At 47.2% G+C, this 20,274-nt stretch overlaps 1 protein-coding gene across 1 annotated transcript; it reads left to right on the top strand.

Annotated features, from left to right (window-relative positions):
• Nucleotides 1-1,939: 1,939 nt before the first annotated feature.
• LOC309376230 (uncharacterized protein) lies at nucleotides 1,940-14,895 on the top strand. The gene is made up of 7 exons (XM_081922505.1): nucleotides 1,940-2,404; nucleotides 2,498-2,587; nucleotides 5,002-5,091; nucleotides 8,535-8,807; nucleotides 11,664-11,833; nucleotides 12,935-13,011; nucleotides 14,543-14,895. Exons 1-7 carry the CDS (start codon nucleotides 2,335-2,337, stop codon nucleotides 14,673-14,675), a joined length of 903 nt encoding a protein of 300 aa, XP_081778631.1. The 5' UTR covers nucleotides 1,940-2,334; the 3' UTR covers nucleotides 14,676-14,895.
• The last annotated feature ends 5,379 nt before the right edge of the window (nucleotides 14,896-20,274 follow it).

The following is a 20,274-nucleotide window of genomic DNA, read 5'->3' as shown; positions in this document are numbered from 1 at the left end:
CAACAGATAATAATAGCCTATTGTGAACCACGCTGTGATCTTTGGATGAAGGGAGGTATACAAATCAAATCAATAATATTCCTAAGCTTATTAATAAGCTGAAAAACACACTCGATATTTTACTCCGCTGAAAGGCTTCCCAGTTACTTGTTCTTTGTCTCTCCCACACGTGGGTCAGGAGGTTTAAATTTTAATCTACAGATTACAGATAGGTAGCCGTGTTGGTCTGCCATAGTCAAAACAAAAAAATTTCCTTCCAGCAGCACCTTAAAGACCAACTAAGTTAGTTCTTGGTATGAGCTTTCGTGTGCATGCACACTTCTCTTAACGACTCTTAACGACTGCAATAGGTCTTACAGGAAAAAGCAAGGGGTGAGAAGGTGAAAAATGGCTTTGTCATGTATAATGAGATAAGAATCCAATGTCTTTGTTCAGAAAGAAACCAGTAGGAGAACACTTCAATCTCCCAGGACATTCTATACAGAGAATCCGGGTCATGTGGCCAGCATGTCTAAGCCGCTTCTGGCGAACCACAGCAGCACACGGAAACGCCATTTACCTTCCCGCCAGAGTGGTACCTATTTATCTACTTGCACTTTGAGGTGCTTTTTAAACTGCTAGGTTGGCAGGAGCAGGGACTGAGCAACGGGAGCTTACCCCGTCGCGGGGATTCGAACCGCCAACCTTCTGACCGGCAAGCCCTAGGCTCTGTGGTTTAACCCACAGTGCCACCCGCATCCTTTAAAAGAGGACAAGGCTTTAAAAGAGGACCAGGGAATTTCATGGAGGAGGAGAGGGCTACTGACGGGTACCAACCAGGATGGCACTGCTCTGCCACCATAGTCGGAGGCTGTAGAAATGCTTCTGAATCTCAGTTGCTGGAAGACAAAAGAGGGGAGAAAATGCTCTTGTGTTTGAATCCTGCTTGTTGAAAGCTATTGATGGGTACTGGCCACGACGGCGGTGCTCTGCCCTTCACTGCTGGAGGGGAAAGGTCTCCTGTGCTTGGGTCCTGCTGTGAGAACAGGATGCCGTGGCAGATGGGCAACTGGTCTGGCCCAACAGGCTCTACTTCTCCCCCCCCGCCAAATTTTTTTTTAATTGGTTTTCTACATTATCACAAAAATGACATAACAAAACACACAAGAGAAACACATTACACTACAATACATTAAACACAAAGAAAAATTGTTTCTTCAAATACCTGATTCTCATTACATTGATAACTGACTTCCCCGAAACCCCTCTAACTGAATTTCGTTATATCACCTATATAACAGTTCTCCAACTTCATATTTCATATTTCTAATAATATTAGCTCCTTTCATTTACTAACCTCTCCTTTATTAATATTTTAATCCTTAATATTTGCTATTCTATCCCTAAGCCTATTTATTATTTCCAAGAATTTTCTATTTATTTTATATCACAATATTTAGCTAAATATTCCTTGAATTTCCTCCAATCCCCATCTATCTCCTCCTCTTTCTGGTCGCGGATACTTCCAGTCAGGTCGGCCAGCTCCAAAAAGTCCAACATCTTCACCTGCCATACTTCTATTGTTGGTATTTCTTGTGATTTCCAGTTTTTGGCTAATAAAAGTCTTGCCGCTGTCGTGGCATACAAAAACAGTCTAACATCTTTTCTGGGCATTTCCAGTCCTAGTATTCCAAGTAGAAAGGCTTTTGGTTTCTTAATAAATGTATTTGTCAACATTTTTTTCAACTCATTATAAATCTTTTCCCAGAAGTCTTTCACCTTGGGACACGTCCACCACATATGATAAAAAGTACCTTCTTTTTCTTTACTTTTCCAACATTGATTATTATTTGTATGATAGACCTTTGCTAATTTCACCGGGGTTAAGTACAATCTATACATCATTTTCATAATATTTTCATAATATTACAGTACATGCAGTAAACTTAATCCCTTCCACCGCCTTTCCTAATCTTCCAACATTATATGGTGTCCAACATCTCTTGCCCAAAGCAGGCTTTTCTTAGACTCCTACAGCACATCTCAAAAACTACACATCGGGAGAATCACTTGCCAATCTCAGCAGCCTTCTGCTGCCCCCAGGGAAACAAACAGAAGTGAAGAGAAAGTTAGAGATGAGAGAAGACTTTCACTTCTCAAATGACATCAGCACAGTCAAGGGAGGGTTTTTACTCATGCATGGCTGACTCCACCTGGTCTCCACAAACCTCTGCTTACTGGAACCAGCGGTGACGAAACCCCTTTTCAGCAGAGACCAAGTGACTTCCCTCCAAAGTACCATAAGTCACTCTCGGGTGCCGTGAGAACAGTGACCTGGCTTCTCCCATCCCCAGGATGTCTCAGGATGTGACCTACGCGGACCTGAGATTCGGGAAGGTTCCTCTGGAGAAGATCCAGCGGCAAGGTACTGCGAGACTGTCTGTCTGTCTGTCCAAACCTTTGCAGCTTTTTCAATACTACGGCAAAATTTGCTGCTCACTCCCATCTCCTTTTCCAGAGACAACTGAGGAGGATCTCGCCTATGAGAACATCCAGGGGGCCAGGCCTGAGGAAGGAAAGGCCCCCAGCAGCTTAGAGCCTGCAAAAGGTGAGTGTTGAGGATTGCCCTGGTGAGGTAGGTCTTGCCACTGCCAGGAAGACCTCCTGCCAGTAAGGACTAGAGGAAAGATGCTTGAAAAACCACCTCCTTACCTGCAGACCCTCTCAGGTGTTGAGATTGGCAGAGGGGTTCCTCTTGGTGGTTCCTCTCCCCTCAGAGGCTTCTGGGGTGGTCCAGCAGGAGAGGGCCTCCTTTGAGGCGGGCCCTAAGCCGTGGCACCCTCATTTCACAGCTTCCAGAGGATCCTGAAGACACACCTCTTCCCCCTGGCTTTTGACCCTGGCTGTGTGTGTTCTTAAGGACCCACCTTATTTTTGTGTGACTGTAAGTAAAGGTAAAGGGACCCCTGACCATTAGGTCCAGTCGTGACCGACTCGGGTTGCGGCGCTCATCTTGCTTTATTGGCCGAGGGAGCCGGCGTACAGCTTCCGGGTCATGTGGCCAGCATGACTAAGCCGCTTCTGGCGAACCAGAGCAGCGCATGGAAACGGTACCTTCCCACCGGAGCGGTACCTATTTATCTACCTGCACTTTGCTTTCAAACCGCTAGTTTGTCAGGAGCAGGGACCGAGCAATGGGAGCTCACCCTGTCACGGGGATTCGAACCGCCAACCTTCTGATCAGCAAGTCCTAGGCTCTGTGGTTTAACCCACAGCGCCACCCATGTCCCTTTTTGTGTGACTGTAGTTTAAATATTGTGCTCTAATTGCTGTTACCCTCCCTGGGACGTTTGGGTAATGAAAGATGTGTATGCAGGAATAGATGGGCTTGACCCAGGAGGCAATTCTTGTGTTTAATGCTTTAGTTATTATTCCAGTAGTGATGCTGTTTGCTGCTTTGGACTATCATTTAGGAAAGGGAGGGTGGTAGGTTATCTTTCAAACTAAAGCATAACGACAGTGCCTGCTTCTGAACTCTTAGGAACTAAATGTTCTGCATACATAGGAGGTTTCTTGTACACTTTGCTGAGTTCACTGGCTCCCAGTACGTTTCCGAGCACAATTCAAAGTCTTGGTGCGGACCTTGAAAGCCCTAAACGGCCTCGGTCAAGTATACCTGAAGGAGCATCTCCACCCCCATCGTTCTGCCCGGACGCTGAGGTCCAGCGCCAAGGGCCTTCTGGCGGTTCCCTCGCTGCGAGAAGCCAAGTTACAAGGAACCAGGCAGAGGGCCTTCTCGGTGGTGGCACCTGCCCTGTGGAACGGCCTCCCACCAGATGTCAAAGAGAAAAATAACTACCAAACTGTTAGAAGACATCCGAAGGCAGCCCTGTTTAGGGAAGCTTTTAATGTTTAATAGGTTATTGTATTTTAGTGTTTTATTGGAAGCCGCCCAGAGTGGCTGGGGAAACCCAGCCAGATGGGCGGGGTATAAATAATAAATTATTATTATTATTATTATTATTATTATTATTATTATTATTATTATTATTATATTCAGTGTCCTCCTCTCCCTGCCCCTCAGAAATGCATTCCTTTTCATAGTTCTAATTTGGAAACAGCATGGTGTTTCATGAATATTGCTGTGAGCTGCTTTGTTCTGGAGATGCAGATCCAGTGGCGTAGTGTGGGGGGTGCAGGGGGGGCCGGCCGCACCGGGCGCAACATCTGGGGGTTAGGGTTAGGGGGCGCGAATCCACGGGTTAGGGGGTGCAAATTACTTGCCTTGCCCCGGGTGCTGACAACCCACGCTACGCCACTGTGCAGATCCGTGGTTCCTCTTCCCTTTCCCTCCCACCCACAGTGTTTTAGAAGACATCCGAAGGCAGCCCTGTTTAGAGAAGTTTTTAATGTTCGATGTTTTATCGTGTTTTTAATATTCTGTTGGGAGACGCCCAGAGTGGCTGGAGAAACCCAGCCACATGGGCGGGGTATAAATAATAAATTATATTATTATTAGGGGAGGGATCATAGAATTGTAGATTTGGAAGGTGGGTCCTCTAGTCCAGTGTTTCCCAACCTTGGGCCTCCAGCTGTTTTTGAACTACAATTCCCATCATCCCTGACCACTGGTCTTGCTAGCTAGGGATGATGGGAGTTGTAGTCCATAAACAGCTGGAGGCCCAAGGTTGGGAAACACTCCCTGCATTGCAGAAATCACAACTCCAGAATCCCTGGCAGGTAGCCATAAGACCTCTTTTAAGAACCAGTTGCCCCAAAGGGAAACCAGGAAGCAGGATCTCTCCCACTCCTGCAGTTTCCAGCAACTGGGATTCAGAATCATTTCCTGCCTCTTGACTGTGGAGACTGAGCAGAGCCACTTTGGCTAGGAGCCTTTGGTAGCCCTCTCCTCCTCCTCCACGAATTTTCCCAGCTCGATTTTGAAGCCATCCAAGTTGGACATTCCTGCCTCCTGTGGGAGGGAGTTCCACAGTTCATCCCCTCCCCGGGTTTCTCTTCTAGGGCCGAAGCGTCAAACCTACTATGCAGCTGTGGCCCTCCTGGCCGTCTCCCTCTTCTTCTTTGCCACCACTGTTGGATTCCTAGTCGGTTGTGAGTATTTATTTAAACTGTTTGTAACCTTCAGGATTCACATGGTCCCAGATTGAGGAGCAGCTTGCAGCAACACTGTATCCTTTCCCCCCCTTCTTCTTCTTCTTCTTCTTCTTCTTCTTCTTCTTCTTCTTCTTCTTCTTCTTCTTCCTCTTCTTCTTCTTCTTCTTCTTCTTCTTCTTCTTCTTCTTCTTCTTCTTCTTCTTCTTCTTCCTCTTCTTCTTCTTCTTCTTCTTCCTCTTCTTCTTCTTCTTCTTCTTCTTCTTCTTCTTCTTCTTCTTCTTCTTCTTCTTCTTCTTCTTCTTCTTCCTCTTCCTCTTCTTCTTCTTCTTCTTCCTCTTCCTCTTCTTCTTCTTCTTCTTCTTCTTCTTCTTCTTCCTCTTCCTCTTCTTCTTCTTCTTCTTCTTCTTCTTCCTCTTCCTCTTCTTCTTCTTCTTCTTCTTCTTCTTCTTCTTCTTCTGCTTCTTCTTCTTCTTCCTCTTCTTCTTCTTCTTCTTCTTCTTCTTCTTCTTCTTCTTCTTCTTCTTCTTCCTCTTCCTCTTCCTCTTCTTCTTCTTCTTCTTCCTCTTCTTCTTCTTCTTCTTCTTCTTCTTCTTCTTCTTCTTCTTCTTCTTCTTCTTCCTCTTCCTCTTCTTCTTCTTCTTCTTCTTCTTCTTCTTCTTCCTCTTCCTCTTCTTCTTCTTCTTCTTCTTCTTCTTCTTCTTCTTCTTCTTCTTCCTCTTCTTCTTCCTTTTCTTCTTCCTCTTCCTCCTCTTCTTCTTCATCTTCGTCTTCTTCCTTTTCTTCTTCTTCTTCTTCTTCGTCTTTTTCTTCATCATCATCATCTTCATCATCATCATCATCATCTTTTCTCCTCCTCCTCCTCCTCCTCCTCCTCCTCCTCTTCTTCTTCTCCTTCTCCTTCTCCTTCTCCTTCTCCTTCTCCTTCTTCTTCTTCTTCCTTTTCCTCCTCCTCTTCTTCTTCTTTTTCTTCTTCTTCGGCGATCCCTCGTAGCCAAGTAAGATTGTCTTCCATAAACCCAGTTTTAACAATGAGTCTGTAAGTGGCTGTGGAGGCCAGTTCTGGATCCACACGTCCTTCCACAGTGGGGACATAGGTTTCCAGGCAGGAGTTGATCACGGTGTGGATTTGCCAAGCATGCCTTCCTCTTACCACGTTTCTCCCTTGAGTCCTGAGTTCGAGTGTCTTCAAAGCCCATGACACCTTTGATAAAGGCTGTTCTCCAACTGGAGCGCTCGCAGGCCAGTGTTTCCCAATTGCTGGTGTTTATACTACATTTTTTTAGATTTTACACATCACTTGGGAAGACAGGCAAACTAATATCAGTGTACTGGAAGAAGCAAAGATCACCAGTGTTGAAGGAAGCAATATACAGAGAACGTAACTGCACGAGGCAAGGGAGGCCAAATGCCTGCTCAAATAGCCGCATATTCACCTGCCACTGGAGCTCTGCTAGCATTGGTGCTCAGTAGCAGCCATGTTCCCATGAGAGCACCAATATCTAAAAAGAGCTCTCAGGCTGGATCAGGCCAAACATTCACACAAGTGCCTGAAAGGGAGGCCCCAGAGCAGGTCCTGAGTGCAAATGTCTTCTCCAAATGTTGATCCCCATTATCTGGTACTCAGAGGTAGACTGTGCCTGGGCATGGAGGTTCTGCTATCTCAATAGGCCTCCAAAGGAAGAGCCTGGCTGCTGGGTCAAGCCAGTGGTCCATCTAAGTCCAGCATCTTGTTTGCACAGTGGTCAATCAGATAGACATGGTGGGAAGATGCCTGCAGGCGGGAACTAAATACACCAGAGGTGGTATTCAGAGGCAGCCAGCCTCCAGAAGTTTCCCCTTCAGGGGAATGGGAGAGGTGGGAAATTGCAAATTCACATAGCCTAACTGAGGATTTCTTCAAAAACAGCTCTGGGTGTGTCTCTATTTATTTTTATTTTATAAAACGTATGCATCGCTCAACTGTAAAACACTCCCCCTCTACCCCCCCCAACCTCAAAGGGGTTTACAAAAATTGACACAATCCAGCTAGCACTTAAGAAAAATTAACAGCAGTGATTTAAAACTTTCAACCTGAGAGGCAGTGACTGGCCAAATGTCAACTCTAGTAGACTTCGTGGCCTTCAAGACGGGATTTATTTATTATTTTATTTCATAAAATTTATACACCGCTGGATTGGTTTTTTTAAAAAAACAACAACAATCCAAAACAAGAAAAACGAGAAAGAATTCAAAGCCATACTTTGAAACATCCAAACAGTTAAAATACTCGAAATAGATTAAAACTTCCTTTTCTTTTTAGTTTTTTTATTCAAAATTAAAACAAGGCATGTTATCCAAAAACATATCATCCTTGTTTCCCCCCCCCCATTTTTCCTCCCTCCACCTCCCACAAAACCCACCCCCCACCCCCCGACCTCTCTCAGTTCCTGTCTTTGGTTTCTCTGAGACTGCTGTTTTCTGCATGTTACACAGTTTTATAGATCCTCAAACTATTTAGCTGATTATTATCAATAAAAAGTTTGTGAAAGTTTATTCAAAACCTGCCAAGGAGTCCAGTTCGCTTTGTTGGGTCTTCAGATACCATACTTTGTAAAGGGTTCCCATTGATCCTTAAAGTGACAGTTATCCTTTTATTTCTTTTTTAAAATATATTTATTGAAATTTTCCACTTTAATACATTAAAAAATCAAAAAAGAAAACAAAGAAAAAGTTAAAAACACATACAGTTTATAATCCTTATTTTTCTATAACATAGTTCCCTGACTTCCCGACACCTCCCCTTCTTATATTCCATTTCAAATTTGTTAGTTCAACAAGTTCTTATCCCCAATTTTTAACCTTTTTGTATTTAGTTCATTTTAAAAGACCAATTTTACCTTATAAGCATCAATATTTGTACATCAATTCTCAATTCTCAATCTTAAAACTTTTTTCTACGGTCGACCCAAATTCCCTTCCACGAATTCCCCAATTTTCATACTAATAACATGACAAAAAGAAAAAAGAAAAAACATATTATAATTATACACCCTTTGGATTCCCAAACCCCACCCCTTCCCTTTCCCGGTTTCAATCCCCAACAAATGTCCATCAGTCTTAGTCTACTATCAGCCTTAAAGTCACAGTTATCCTTGTCCCGTAGCTTATATGTCAGTTTTGCCAGTTCTGCATAGTCCGTCAATTTTTCTTGCCGTGATTCTTTAGAATCAACTAAAGAATCAGATTAAAACTTCCTAAGCCGACGGGGCCTCACACCTGTTAGCGATTGTGGTGCAGCATTTTGCAATGACCGCAGCTTCTGGACCAAACGCCAGGGAAGCCCCACAGAGAGCGCATTGCGGTAATCCAGCCTCTCTGCCCTGCTGCCTGCAGCTCAGTCCAGAGCCCCCAAGAGAACATCATTGTGGCCCCCGGTCATCTCCCTCCTCTGTGCTTTGCAGACTGGCAGGTCTCCTGGCAGCTCAGCGAGGCTTCCCAAGCCCACGCCGCAAACAGCAGCGCCCTGGTCCAGAGGATCAGAACCGAGGAGGAGAGCCTGGCTGAGGCCCGGGAGATGCTACGAGAGGCCAAGGCGGGACTCAAACGCGCCGGGGAACAGCTGAGGCAAGCACAGAGCAACCTGACCGTCCTGCGTCAGGACCAGGGCAGACTGGAAGAGAAGAACCGGGAGATGGAGACCAATCTGACGCACGCCAGATCTTGCCAGCAGATTGGTACGTCCAGTTTGCCCCCTTTTCCAGCCAGGCTGGGAGTGCTCCCCTTGCTGATCGCTGCCTCCAGGAATCATGGTGTAATAAACGAAAATCTGCCCGTGTTCCCTTATGGGGGACACAAGAGCCCTTATAGACTCCTTTGCAGGTTCTCCATCGGTCGGAGAAAAGAACAGGCCAACCAGAGAATACTGAGAAGCAAAGCAGTTTGTAAGCCTGGTCTTTATTGATCTGTTGAAACAGGGTGCTCCCCTCTCATGCAGGAAAGGAGGAGGACCCAGAACCTATGTGTGCCTGCCCTTATATAGGTAAAAGGTAAAGGGACCCCTGACCATTAGATCCAGTTTTTGCCAACTCTGGGGTTGCGGCACTCATCTCACTTTACTGGCTGAGGGAAGCGTACAGCTTCCGGGTCATGTGGCCAGCATGACTAAGCCGCTTCTGGTGAACCAAAGCAGCGCACAGAAACGCCGTTTACCTTCCCGCTGGAGAGGTACCTATTTATCTACTTGCACTTTGACGTGCTTTCGAACTGCTAGGTTGGCAGGAGCAGGGACCGAGCAACAGGAGCTCATCCCGTCACGGGGATTCGAACCGCCGACCTTCTGATCGGCAAGCCCTGGGCTCTGTGGTTCAACCCACAGTGCCACCTGTGTCCCAGTACAGAACAGCAACACTTTCAGAAGTGAAACTAACTTCCAACCATACTCAGACTTCCTGTCTCACTCTCACTCAGACACTCACGTGATGTATACAAAACACATTACAACAGTACCACTCGCTGAAACACCTCAGATAGATAAAAATCCTAACATAAACATGGCTGCTGCAGTACACCACGTACTATTTCAGACATGCTGATGATGCACTCATTAGGCACACTATATTTAGGACACTTTCATTAATTTTCCCGTAATGGGGTGATTCTTGCCCAGCAGAACCTGCATGCAAAAGACATGTGCTCACACTTCCTCCGCTGTCTGTGCGACGGCGGCTGAGCGCTCTTCATGCTCTGATGCTCTAGCAATTGTGGGTGATGAGCTGCGTCTCTGCCTTAATTTTTGTTGTCAAAACTGCCATTTGTTCATTTCTTCTTAGCTGCTGATTTCTCCCTAATGGCCACCACTCCTTTGTTTTACTTACCAGAATCCCCTAGAACACTGGTTTTCAACATTTTGAGCCCACCGCTCCCTTGACCAACCACATTCTTTCTGCGGGGGGGGGGGGGATTCTTACTTGTGCTGGGCTGGGGTTCATGAATCACCAGAATGAGTTTCCCCCGTTCTGCCCCCACTGCAATGGGAGATTCCCCTCCTTTTACTAGTGTTTGCCAAACTAAAGAATATTTCCATATTGATGGTAAAGGCAAAGGGACCCCTGACCATTAGGTCCAGTCGTGGCCGACTCTGGGGTTGCGGCGCTCATCTCGCTTTACTGGCCGAGGGAGCCGGCGTACATCTTCCAGATCCTGTGGCCAGCATGACTAAGCCACTTCTGGCGAACCAGAGCAGCGCACAGAAACGCCGTTTACCTTCCCGCCAGAGCGGTACCTATTTATCTACTTGACCTTCATGCTTTCAAAATGCTAGGCTGGCAGGAGCAGGGAGCTCACCCCGTCGCGGGGATTCGAACCGCCAACCTTCTGATCGGCAAGTCCTAGGCTCTGTGGTTTAACCCACAGCACCACCCACATCCCATATTGCTGGTACCCAGGGACAAAAAATTATGGAAGCAGAAGGAATAAAGCAGACTCTCCCAGGTGCCCCTATTTTCCAGGGACATTCCCAAATTTACAGAAGCCATCCCCGTTTTCAATTTGATCCCAGAATGTCCCACTTTTCCTTGGGATGTCCTTATATTCATCAGATAAATGTTGGAGGGTCCAGAGTTATGCGGCCCCCACGCCAAGGAGATAAGTAACTGTACAACCTTTAGAAGACACCTGAAGGCAGCCCTGCATAGGGACTTATTTCTGGCCTGAGACAACCCTGGAGAGGACCAACCTTTGTGGCTTTTGGGTTTCTGCTAATATTACCCAAGTATGGGCTCTGGGGTAAATTAAATGTCTCACAGATGCCTCCATCTGTCTAAATGCATGGCTTTACAGTCAAGCAAAGAGTGCATAAGAGTGTGTGGTTTTTTCCCTTTCCCCTGCAAAAATCCGCTCTTTAGCGCTGAATTGGTTCAAACAGCAATCTTTGGAAAACCTGAATTGCCATTTGTTCCAATTCAGCATTAAAGAGTGGATTTTCCTGGGGGGAAAGTGACTTGGACATGGACTGGAAAAATTCTGCCTAGGAAGTGAGGGGCAAAAGGGTAGTGTGGATGAGTCCTTAAAAGGTAAAGGGATCCCTGGCCATCAGGTCCAGTCGTGGCCGACTCTGGGGTTGTGGCACTCATCTTGCTTTATTGGCTGAGGGAGCCGGCGTACAGCTTCCGGGTCATGTGGCCAGCATGACTAAGCCGCTTCTGGCGAACCAGAGCAGCGCACGGAAACACCGTTTACCTTCCCGCCGGAGCGGTACCTATTTATCTACTTGACCTTTGTGCTTTCAAACTGCTAGGTTGGCAGGAGCTGGGACCGAGCAACAGGAGCTCACCCCATCGCAGGGATTTGAACCGCCAACCTTCTGATTGGCAAGCTCTAGGCTCTGTGGTTTAACTCACAGCGCCACCTGTGTTCCGGATGAGTCCTTAATTGTTCCCAAATGATCCCTGCCACCCTGCAGACGTAGAACAGACCAGCTTATGGAGCTTGTGGCCTCTGAACAAATAGCATCTCACCACATTGGCTGGGGGTCTCTGAGGTGCCCTGAGCCCAACTGGGAAGAGCTGCAGCCAGGTTTTTCTTCTTCCCAGGTTGCTGCCCCCCTCAGTGGAAGCTCTTCCGATGGAAATGCCTGTGGATTTCAGCGGAAAAGAGGACTTGGGCAGAAAGCAAGGCTGACTGTGCGAAGAACAAATCCCTTCTTCTTGTTTTGAGAGATCCCTGGAGTGCCGAGGAGCTGCAGCGTTCCCAAGTCTTAATGGTCTGGTGAAAACGGGTAGCATGGCCTAATGGGTGGGGTGAGGGAGGGAGGGGCTCCACCGTCAATCCTGAAGGGGGAACTTGAAGGCCGCTCCATGCTCAGAAAGGGGAAAGGTGAGGGAAATGTGGCGTTCACATTTCCAATCTTAAAAAGCGGAAAGGACCCTGTTGCAACTTTGCTGCCTCTCCTCAAAGGCTGTCTGTTGAGGGATGCAGACTGGCTGCAGATCAGAGCAGGATTGGGCCCCTGCCTTCCTGCTTCTTCTCTTTCTGTCACTCCTCCTTGCCACCTGCAAGAGCTTCGAAATGCGGCAAGGGCTGTGATAAGGATTTGCAGTTTTTGAGGTTTCTGCTGTCCTGTGGTTCTTCATGTCCCAGAGCAGGAAAATCGTTCCCTCTCCCTACAGTTCTAACCTCAGGAAAGTACGATGATGATATGATATGATATGATATGATGATATGATAAGATGATATGATATCTTTATTGTCATTGTCCCATACAGATCAATGAAATTGAAAAAGCTACATAAGACATTCAACCCCCCCTAAAAACTCTGAAACCCCATTTTATAATACAATATACTCCTAGAAAAAGGTAAAGGGACCCCTGACCATTAGGTCCAGTCATGGCCGATTCTGGGGTTGTGGCGCTCATCTCGCTTTATTGGCCGAGGGAGCCGGCGTACAGCTTCCGGGTCACATGGCCAGCATGACTAAGCCACTTCTGGTGAACCAGAGCAGCGCACGGAAACGCTGTTTACCTTCCCACCGGAGTGGTACCTATTTATCTACTTGCACTTTGAGGTGCTTTCGAACTGCTAGGTTGGCAGGAAATATACTCCTATAGAGACCTCCTTAAGTAGCCAAATAGACATCAGCAAAGAGCTCTGTGGAACCTCAACGATGGGCCCCTTGTCTTTGGGGTGGGTGTGGGGAGGGACAGTTTCTTCCTGATCTGTCTTCCTGATCTGGCCCTGCTGGGGGGGAAATTGAGTGAGCCCCTCCCACCCAGCCATCAAACTAGCAGCCCCTTCCCTCAGTAGACATGGCATGAGGCTGGTCATTCAGGACTCCAATGCTTTGCTTCTTCTCCTAACTCTAGAACTCTCTGCGTTCAATGCCATTTTGGATTGGGCTGAAAGGAATATGGGAATGGGTGGATAATTCACGCTATTCAGGGTAAGTAGAGAGGCACTGAGCTGTTCGTCACTCACTAAGGAGCAGAACGTAACACATCGTTCTGCCTGGACACTGAGGTCCAGCGGCGAGGGCCTTCTGGCGGTTCCCTCGCTGCGAGAAGCCAAGTTGCAGGGAACCAGGCAGAGGGCCTTCTCGGTGGTGGCACCCGCCCTGTGGAACAGCCTCCCACCAGATGTCAAAGAGAAAAACAACTACCAGACTTTTAGAAGACATCTGAAGGCAGCCCTGTTTAGGGAAGCTTTTAATGTTTAATAGGTTATTGTATTTTAATATTCTGTTGGAAGCCGCCCAGAGTGGCTGGGAAAACCCAGCCAGATGGGTGGGGTATAAATAATAAATGATGATGATGATGATGACGACGACGTGGTTCTGCCTCCTTTTAATGCCCAGCCAGACTCTTGGCCTTTTATAATCTAGCTTGAATGGTTGCCCTTCTCCATTCTCTCCCAAGCAGAGGCCCACTGGCCATTTGCAAGGATCGACAACTCACAGTGCAAAATCTCCCTTTTTCCAGGGACAATCCTAGATTCACAGAAGCTGTCCCGGTTTCTGATTTGATCCTGGAATGTCCCGCTTTTCCTTAGGGTGTCCCTATTTTCCTTGAAGAAATGTTGGAGGGTCTGGAGTTATGCGACCCCCGAGTCAAGGAGATGAGTAACTATGCAATCCTTAGAAAACACCTGAAGGCAGCCCTGTATAGGGAAGGTTTCTTTTAATGTTTAATGTTTTATTATGTTTTTATATACCGTCGAAGCTTGGCTATCGAACACCTTGGCTCCTGAAGAAATCGACTCCCGAACGACCAAAACCTGGTTTTCGAACAATTTTTGGAAGCCGAATGTACGGCACAGCTTCCACGGCTTCTGATTGGCTGCAGGATGCTCCTATAGCCAATTGGAAGCAGCGCCTTGGTTCTCAAACAGTTTCAGGAGTCAAATGGACTCCTGGAACACATTCTGTTGGAGAACCAAGGCACGACTGTATGTTGGAAGCCACCCAAAGTGTCTGGGTCAACCCAGTCAGATGGACTGGGTAACAACAATAAACAACAACAACAACAATGGAATAGGACGTCCCTATTTTCATCGGAGAAATGTTGGAGGGTATGAAAAGAAGTATTGGCCTGTGTAAGGCCACTTTCCCCCAGGGAAACCTGATCTTTACTGCTGAATCGGAGCAAATATCATTTGGGCTTTCTCTGGACTGACGTTTGCTCCAAATTCTCACCAATGAGCTGGTTTTTCCCCGTGGAAAGTGGTGGGGCAGGGGCAAAAGTACTTCGACCCATGACTAGAAAGCGCAGGGCAGCTGCTTGGACCCAGGCCTTATAGATATGGGGTCAGAGGGAGCGGAGATGAGAGCCCAGGGCAGCTGGCCTGGTTCACATTTGAGCCGTTTGGCGATGGTCAAATCTGGCTTCCAAAGTCACTACAGATACTTCAGAATGTGAGCATTACTAATGGCAAGGCAAGCTGTGACCTTTTTGCTTTGTTGATTAATTTTCTTTCAGACCTCTGAAACCCAAAACTCCCGGTAATAAGGACTGTGTGCAAGTGACCCAAGAAGGCCTGAAACAAGAATCCTGTACCAGAAAGTCTCTGTACATCTGTCAAAAGATAGCCAAGTCCAGTCCCTGGTCATGAACAGCTGAGAGTCAGAACCTTTTTTGATCTGCTGCAAATCACCCAGAGATCTTGCAGGAGGTCCAGATCTATCTCCTCCTAACCCCTGGTCTGTCTGGTATTGTGACCGCTCTTTTTTTACAAGATGCTCCTGGCCCCTGCTCCTGCATGCACACACACCTTTCCCAGTATTCAAACAAAGGCTAACAATAGCAATCGATATATCCGTGTGTTTATGATACTGCCTATTTTGTAAGGAGTTTAAAAATAAACTGCTTATTTCAGAATAAATTGGCACTTGTTGTTTAGTCGTTTAGTTGTGTCCGACTCTTTGTGACCCCCTGGACCAGAGCACGCCAGGCACTCCTGTTTTCCACCGCCTCCTGCAGTTTGGTCAAACTCATGCTGGTAGCTTCAAGAACACTGTCCAACCATCTCGTCCTCTGTCGTCCCCTTCTCCTGGTGCCTTCCATCTTTCCCAACATCAGGGTCTTTTCCAGAGAGTCTTCTCTTCTCATGAGGTGGCCAAAGTCTTGGAGCCTCAGCTTCAGGATCTGTCCTTCCAGTGAGCACTCAGGGCTGATTTCCTTCAGAATGGAGAGGTTTGATCTTCTTGCAGTCCATGGGACTCTCAAGAATCTCCTCCAGCAGCATAATTCAAAAGCATCCATTCTTTGGCGATCAGCCTTCTTTATGGTCCGGCTCTCACTTCCCTACATCACTACTGGGAAAACCATAGTTTTAACTATACGGACCTTTGTTGGTAAGGTGATGTCTCTGCTTTTTAAGATGCTGTCTAGGTCTATCTAATCTATCTATCATCTATCTATCTATCTATCTATCTATCTATCTATCTATCTATCATCTATCTATCTATCTATCTATCTATCTATCTATCTATCTATCTATCTATCTAGGTCTATAGATCTTCAGATCTATCTCCTCCTAACCCCTGGTCTGTCTGGTATTGTGACCGCTCTTTTTTTACAAGATGCTCCTGGCCCATGCCTGCGCACACACCTTTCCCAGTATTCAAACGAAGGCTAACAATAGCAATCGATATATCCGTGTGTTTATGATACTGCCTATTTTGTAAGGAGTTTAAAAATAAACTGCTTATTTCAGAATAAATTGGCACTTAAGGGGTGTTTATTGCAAGGGTGTCTTCATCTCATGTCCCCCTGACCTGGTCCAGCTCCCAGAAGCCTGTGGGAAACCTGCAAGCAGGATTTGAACACAAGGATCGTCTCCCTTCCTCCAGAAAAACAATCTCTCAGAGGACCTGTTGATGGCATTTTACCATTGTACTGTGGAGAGTGTATTAACTTATGGTCTGTGTGTGTGGTTTGGGAGCTGCATGGTCAGGGAAAAACAATGCTGTCCAGGGTTGTAAAGACTGCGGAGAGAATAATTGGGTGCACTCTTCCCACCTTGGATCAAATCTACGCTTCCAGGTGTCATAAGAAACCTGCAGAGATAGCGCAGGATAGTGCACACCCCGGAAATGATCTCTTTCAGCTTCTGCCTTCTGGAAGAAGGTCCAGGTTTATAAAGATTAGGACTAGCCGCCTGAGAAACAGTTTCTATCCAAATGCGATTTTGGTTTTAAACGCATTCTAGGATTGTGGGTGGCACTGTGGGTTAAACCACTGAGCCTCAGAAGGTCGGTGGTTTGAATCCCCGTGAAGGGGTGAGCTCCCGTTGCTCGGTCTCTGCTCCTGCCCACCTAGCAGTTCACGTCAAAGTGCAAGTAGATAAATAAGTGCAAGTAGATAAATCAAAGTGCAAGTAGATAAATCAAAGCACATCAAAGTGCAAGTAGATAAATAGGCACCGCTCTGGCGGGAAGTTAAACAGCATTTCTGTGTGCTGCTCTGGTTCACCAGAAGTGGCTTAGTCATGCTGGGCACATGACCCAGAAGCTGTACTCCGGCTCCCTCGGCCAATAAAGCCACGAATGGACCTGATGCTGGGTGTGGTGCATGTGTCCTGCAGCTGGGGGTGGGGTAATCCGCCCATGGGGGTGGGGCGAGCTGTGTGGAGCCTCTCTGCTGCCTCCCCCTCTGCGGTAGGGCGAGGTGGAGGGCAGACGCAAGTCCCACACTGCCGTTTCAGGCACCCAAGCCACAATGTCACTCCCAGGAGAGATGCGTGGCTTGGGCACACTGCAGGCCCCAGAGGTAAGTGCCAGCCCCCGCGATGTGGTACCCACTGCCAGCCGCGTTTTGTTATGTTTGTTGACTGAACTAAAAAGTTTCATGAGCCCAATTTATATTTAAATTCATATTTTTGTCATATGGTCACCCCCCCACTCTGTGATGACACCCGGGGTGGCCCATACACCCCACACACCCCTTCCTCTGCCACGGCCCAGGGACTGCTGGCTGAGAGGGAAGTGGCTACGTGACTTGGTCTTTTACCAGGTCTGGAAAGATCACGCCCACCCACTGGTCACATGCAAAGGAAGGATGCTCCAGCCAGGTGTAACAGGAAGTTCGACTGGCTGGACCAACAGTCCCTGCATGTCCACTCTAGGAAAACAGGTAATGTTGTACTTGACCGCTCCAGTGGATTACATCCCACACCCATCAGCCCCAGTTTGCACAGCCGTATGATGCTGGGTCTGATGGGAGGGGCAGTCCAAAGCACTTGTCGTGGCTGAACAAGTCTGAGAAAACTCAATCAGTGGTGGGATTTAAACCCACATCTGAATGGATGGATGTATGGATGGAATGAATGAATGAATGAATGACCGACCCGCCCAGCCGCTGGAGGGCCTTACCAATGGGTATTTGGTTTTTCAATAAATAATAATAATAATACATTATTTATACCCCGCCCATCTGGCTGGGTCTCCCCAGCCACTCTGGGCAGCTTCCAACAGAATATTAAAATACAATAACCTATTAAACATTAAAAGCTTCCCTAAACAGGGATGACTTCTAAAAGTCTAGTAGTTGTTGTTCTCTTTGACATCTGGTGGGAGGGCGTTCCACAGGGCAGGTGCCACCACCGAGAAGGACCTCTGCCTGGTTCCCTGTAACTTGGCTTCTCGCAGGGAGGGAACTGCCAGAAGGCCCTCGGTGCTGGACAGAATGACAGGGGTTGAAACGCTCCTTCAGATATACTGGACCGAGGCCGTTTAGGGCTTTAAAGGTCAGCACCAACACTTTGAATTGTGCTCAGAAATGTACTGGGAGCCAACGTAGGTCTTTCAAGACTGGTGTTATATGGTCTCGGTGGCTGCTCCCAGTCACCAGTCTTTCTAGGATAAAAAGCCTCTTTCTAGATCAAAATCTCCACACTGGGGATGCTATATTAATGGTAAAGTTCTGAGAAATTATTGAGAGATCAGACGTCTTTTGAGCAGTTCTCACATAGCGCTGCACATCTTACGAGCATTAAGCATTACAACTACGAATTCCCATGGCATCTCAAAGGCAAACAGGTTCATTATGTGTTATTTGCAATTGGCCGGTCTATGTATGCTTTGCACGCAATGTGCTTGTGCGGAATGGCAATGGAACGTGTGCCAACTCTATGTCAAGTTCGCGATGCATCTAGTCTAGTGATGTTTCACAACAGCAGTAATTGCTAATAAGCGATGACACAATCACCCAAACATTGCTTAGTCAATCAATAGCTGTAGTAGTGCTCAGGGAGCCATTATCTCAATGTAAGCCGGAGGCGATAGAATCAAACTTCCATAAAAGTTGCAATTCAGCAGTTTGATGCTGGAGTCAAATCAAGAACTGCCACGCTGAGGTCAGAAACACAGGGTCCTCCTGGGAGAATGCAAAGTTTTTCAGATACTGCCATTTCCGGTGTCAGATTTGTATGCATTTATTCTGTTGTGTGAGGGACACGGGTGGTGCTGTGGGTTAAACCACAGAGCCTAGGACTTGCTGATCAGAAGGTCGGCAGTTCGAATCCCCGCGATGGGGTGAGCTCCCGTTGCTCGGTCCCAGCTCCTGCCAACCTAGCAGTTCGAAAGCACGTCAAAGTGCAAGTAGATAAATAGGTACCGCTCCAGCGGGAAGGTAAACGGTGTTTCCGTGTGCTGCTCTGGTTCGCCAGAAGCGGCTTAGTCCTGCTGGCCACATGACCCGGAAGCTGTACGCCGGCTCCCTCGGCCAATAAAGCGAGATGAGCGCTGCAACCCCAGTCATCTGCGACTGGACCTAACGGTCAGGGATCCCTTTACCTTTACCTTTATTCTGTTGTGCAGAGACTGGCCTGCTTGTCGTAAGCAGAATACAGAATAGAAGCCCTGAGCTAGAAAAAACAAAGGGAATGTGGAATGTCCTTTATGCATCTTAGACTGGGTGAAGGGTCCTTGGAATCCTCAAACGGTGGCAGATTTTCCTTCCTTGGAGTTTTTCAAAGAGAGGATGGACTGTTTAGCTGTGGTGGGGAAGAGACAGAGATTTGGCCCAAGCACCCCTTTACAACCTGGAACCTACAGCTACAGACCACAGCTCTCCTGATAACAAAGATTTTAAAAAAGGGGGAGAGCAGGACCCTATCTCCACCACTGGTGGCACTGTACCAAAGTTAAGAAAGTCTGGCTATTACCGTATTTTTTGCCCTATAGGACGCACTTTTCCCCCTCCAAAAATGAAGGGGAAATGTGTGTGCGTCCTATGGGGCGAATGCAGGCTATCGCTGAAGCCTGGAGAGCAAGAAGGATCGGTGCGCACCGACCCCTCTCGCTCTCCAGGCTTCAGGAAGATATCCGCAAGCCTTGGGAGCCCGGTGCGACTTCCCGCCGGGCTCCCAAGACTTGCGGATAGCAGCCTGTTCTGGGGGCTTGGGTCGGGGGAAGCTCGGGCTTCCCCAGCCCCGTGCCTGGGGGGGGGGGAATAATTTTTTTTCTTTATTTCCCCCCCCCCCCAAAAAACTAGGTATTTGAAAATACGGTAGTTTTCAAAGAAACCAGGAAAATCATTGGAAAGCAAGTTTCTCCTATACCCCCAACCCACCCTTTAAAATCTATTTAATGAGGAGCTTAAAGGGTTGATTTCCCATCTTCTTGCTGCTACCGGAGCCATTATAGCTCGTTTCCGGAAACATCTGAAGCAGGTGGACGTGGCTGCTTTGTGCTCTAAAGGATGGGAGACACCCCTGCTAGAAAAGTTAACACACCAGAGGACAGAGCAAAATAAAAATAAAAAATAAAGTAGTTTTCTTCTAGTTTGGTATGGATTTATTGCTCACGTCAACAACAAAAGGCATGGACAAGAAACCCCGGCCGAATGCAAATGGGCATGGATAATTCCATAAGAATTCGTGGTCAAACCTTGTGGTTTGTGCTTATTTTTAGTCCTTTTGCTCTAGGCTGCCCCCCCCCACCCAACGGAGAAAGTCCTTTGTGCTCCGTTGAACCCCTATTCATGATTTCTCCACTCTCTTTGCGGAAGATCCCATTTCTCTCTTCTGTATTTCGCTGCCTTGGTTTTAAAAATATTTAAATGTTTAAAAAATATTTAAAAAAAAATGGGGAGGGGGAAAAGGAAAAGGAGGTAAATCTCTGAAGCAGGAACCCCAACCCTTTCCAAACGAAGGGCATGTGTGGAAAATGTCTGTGACGGGGTGCCAGACGAGCGAGTCCTGGGGGAGA

The sequence above is a fragment of the Podarcis melisellensis genome (genome assembly GCF_964234715.1).
Source record: "Podarcis melisellensis genome assembly, chromosome: 8".
Lineage (NCBI taxonomy): Eukaryota > Metazoa > Chordata > Lepidosauria > Squamata > Lacertidae > Podarcis > Podarcis melisellensis.
The sequence above is the reverse complement of the archived record's forward strand: the minus strand, read 5'-3'. Positions and strand labels throughout refer to the sequence as shown.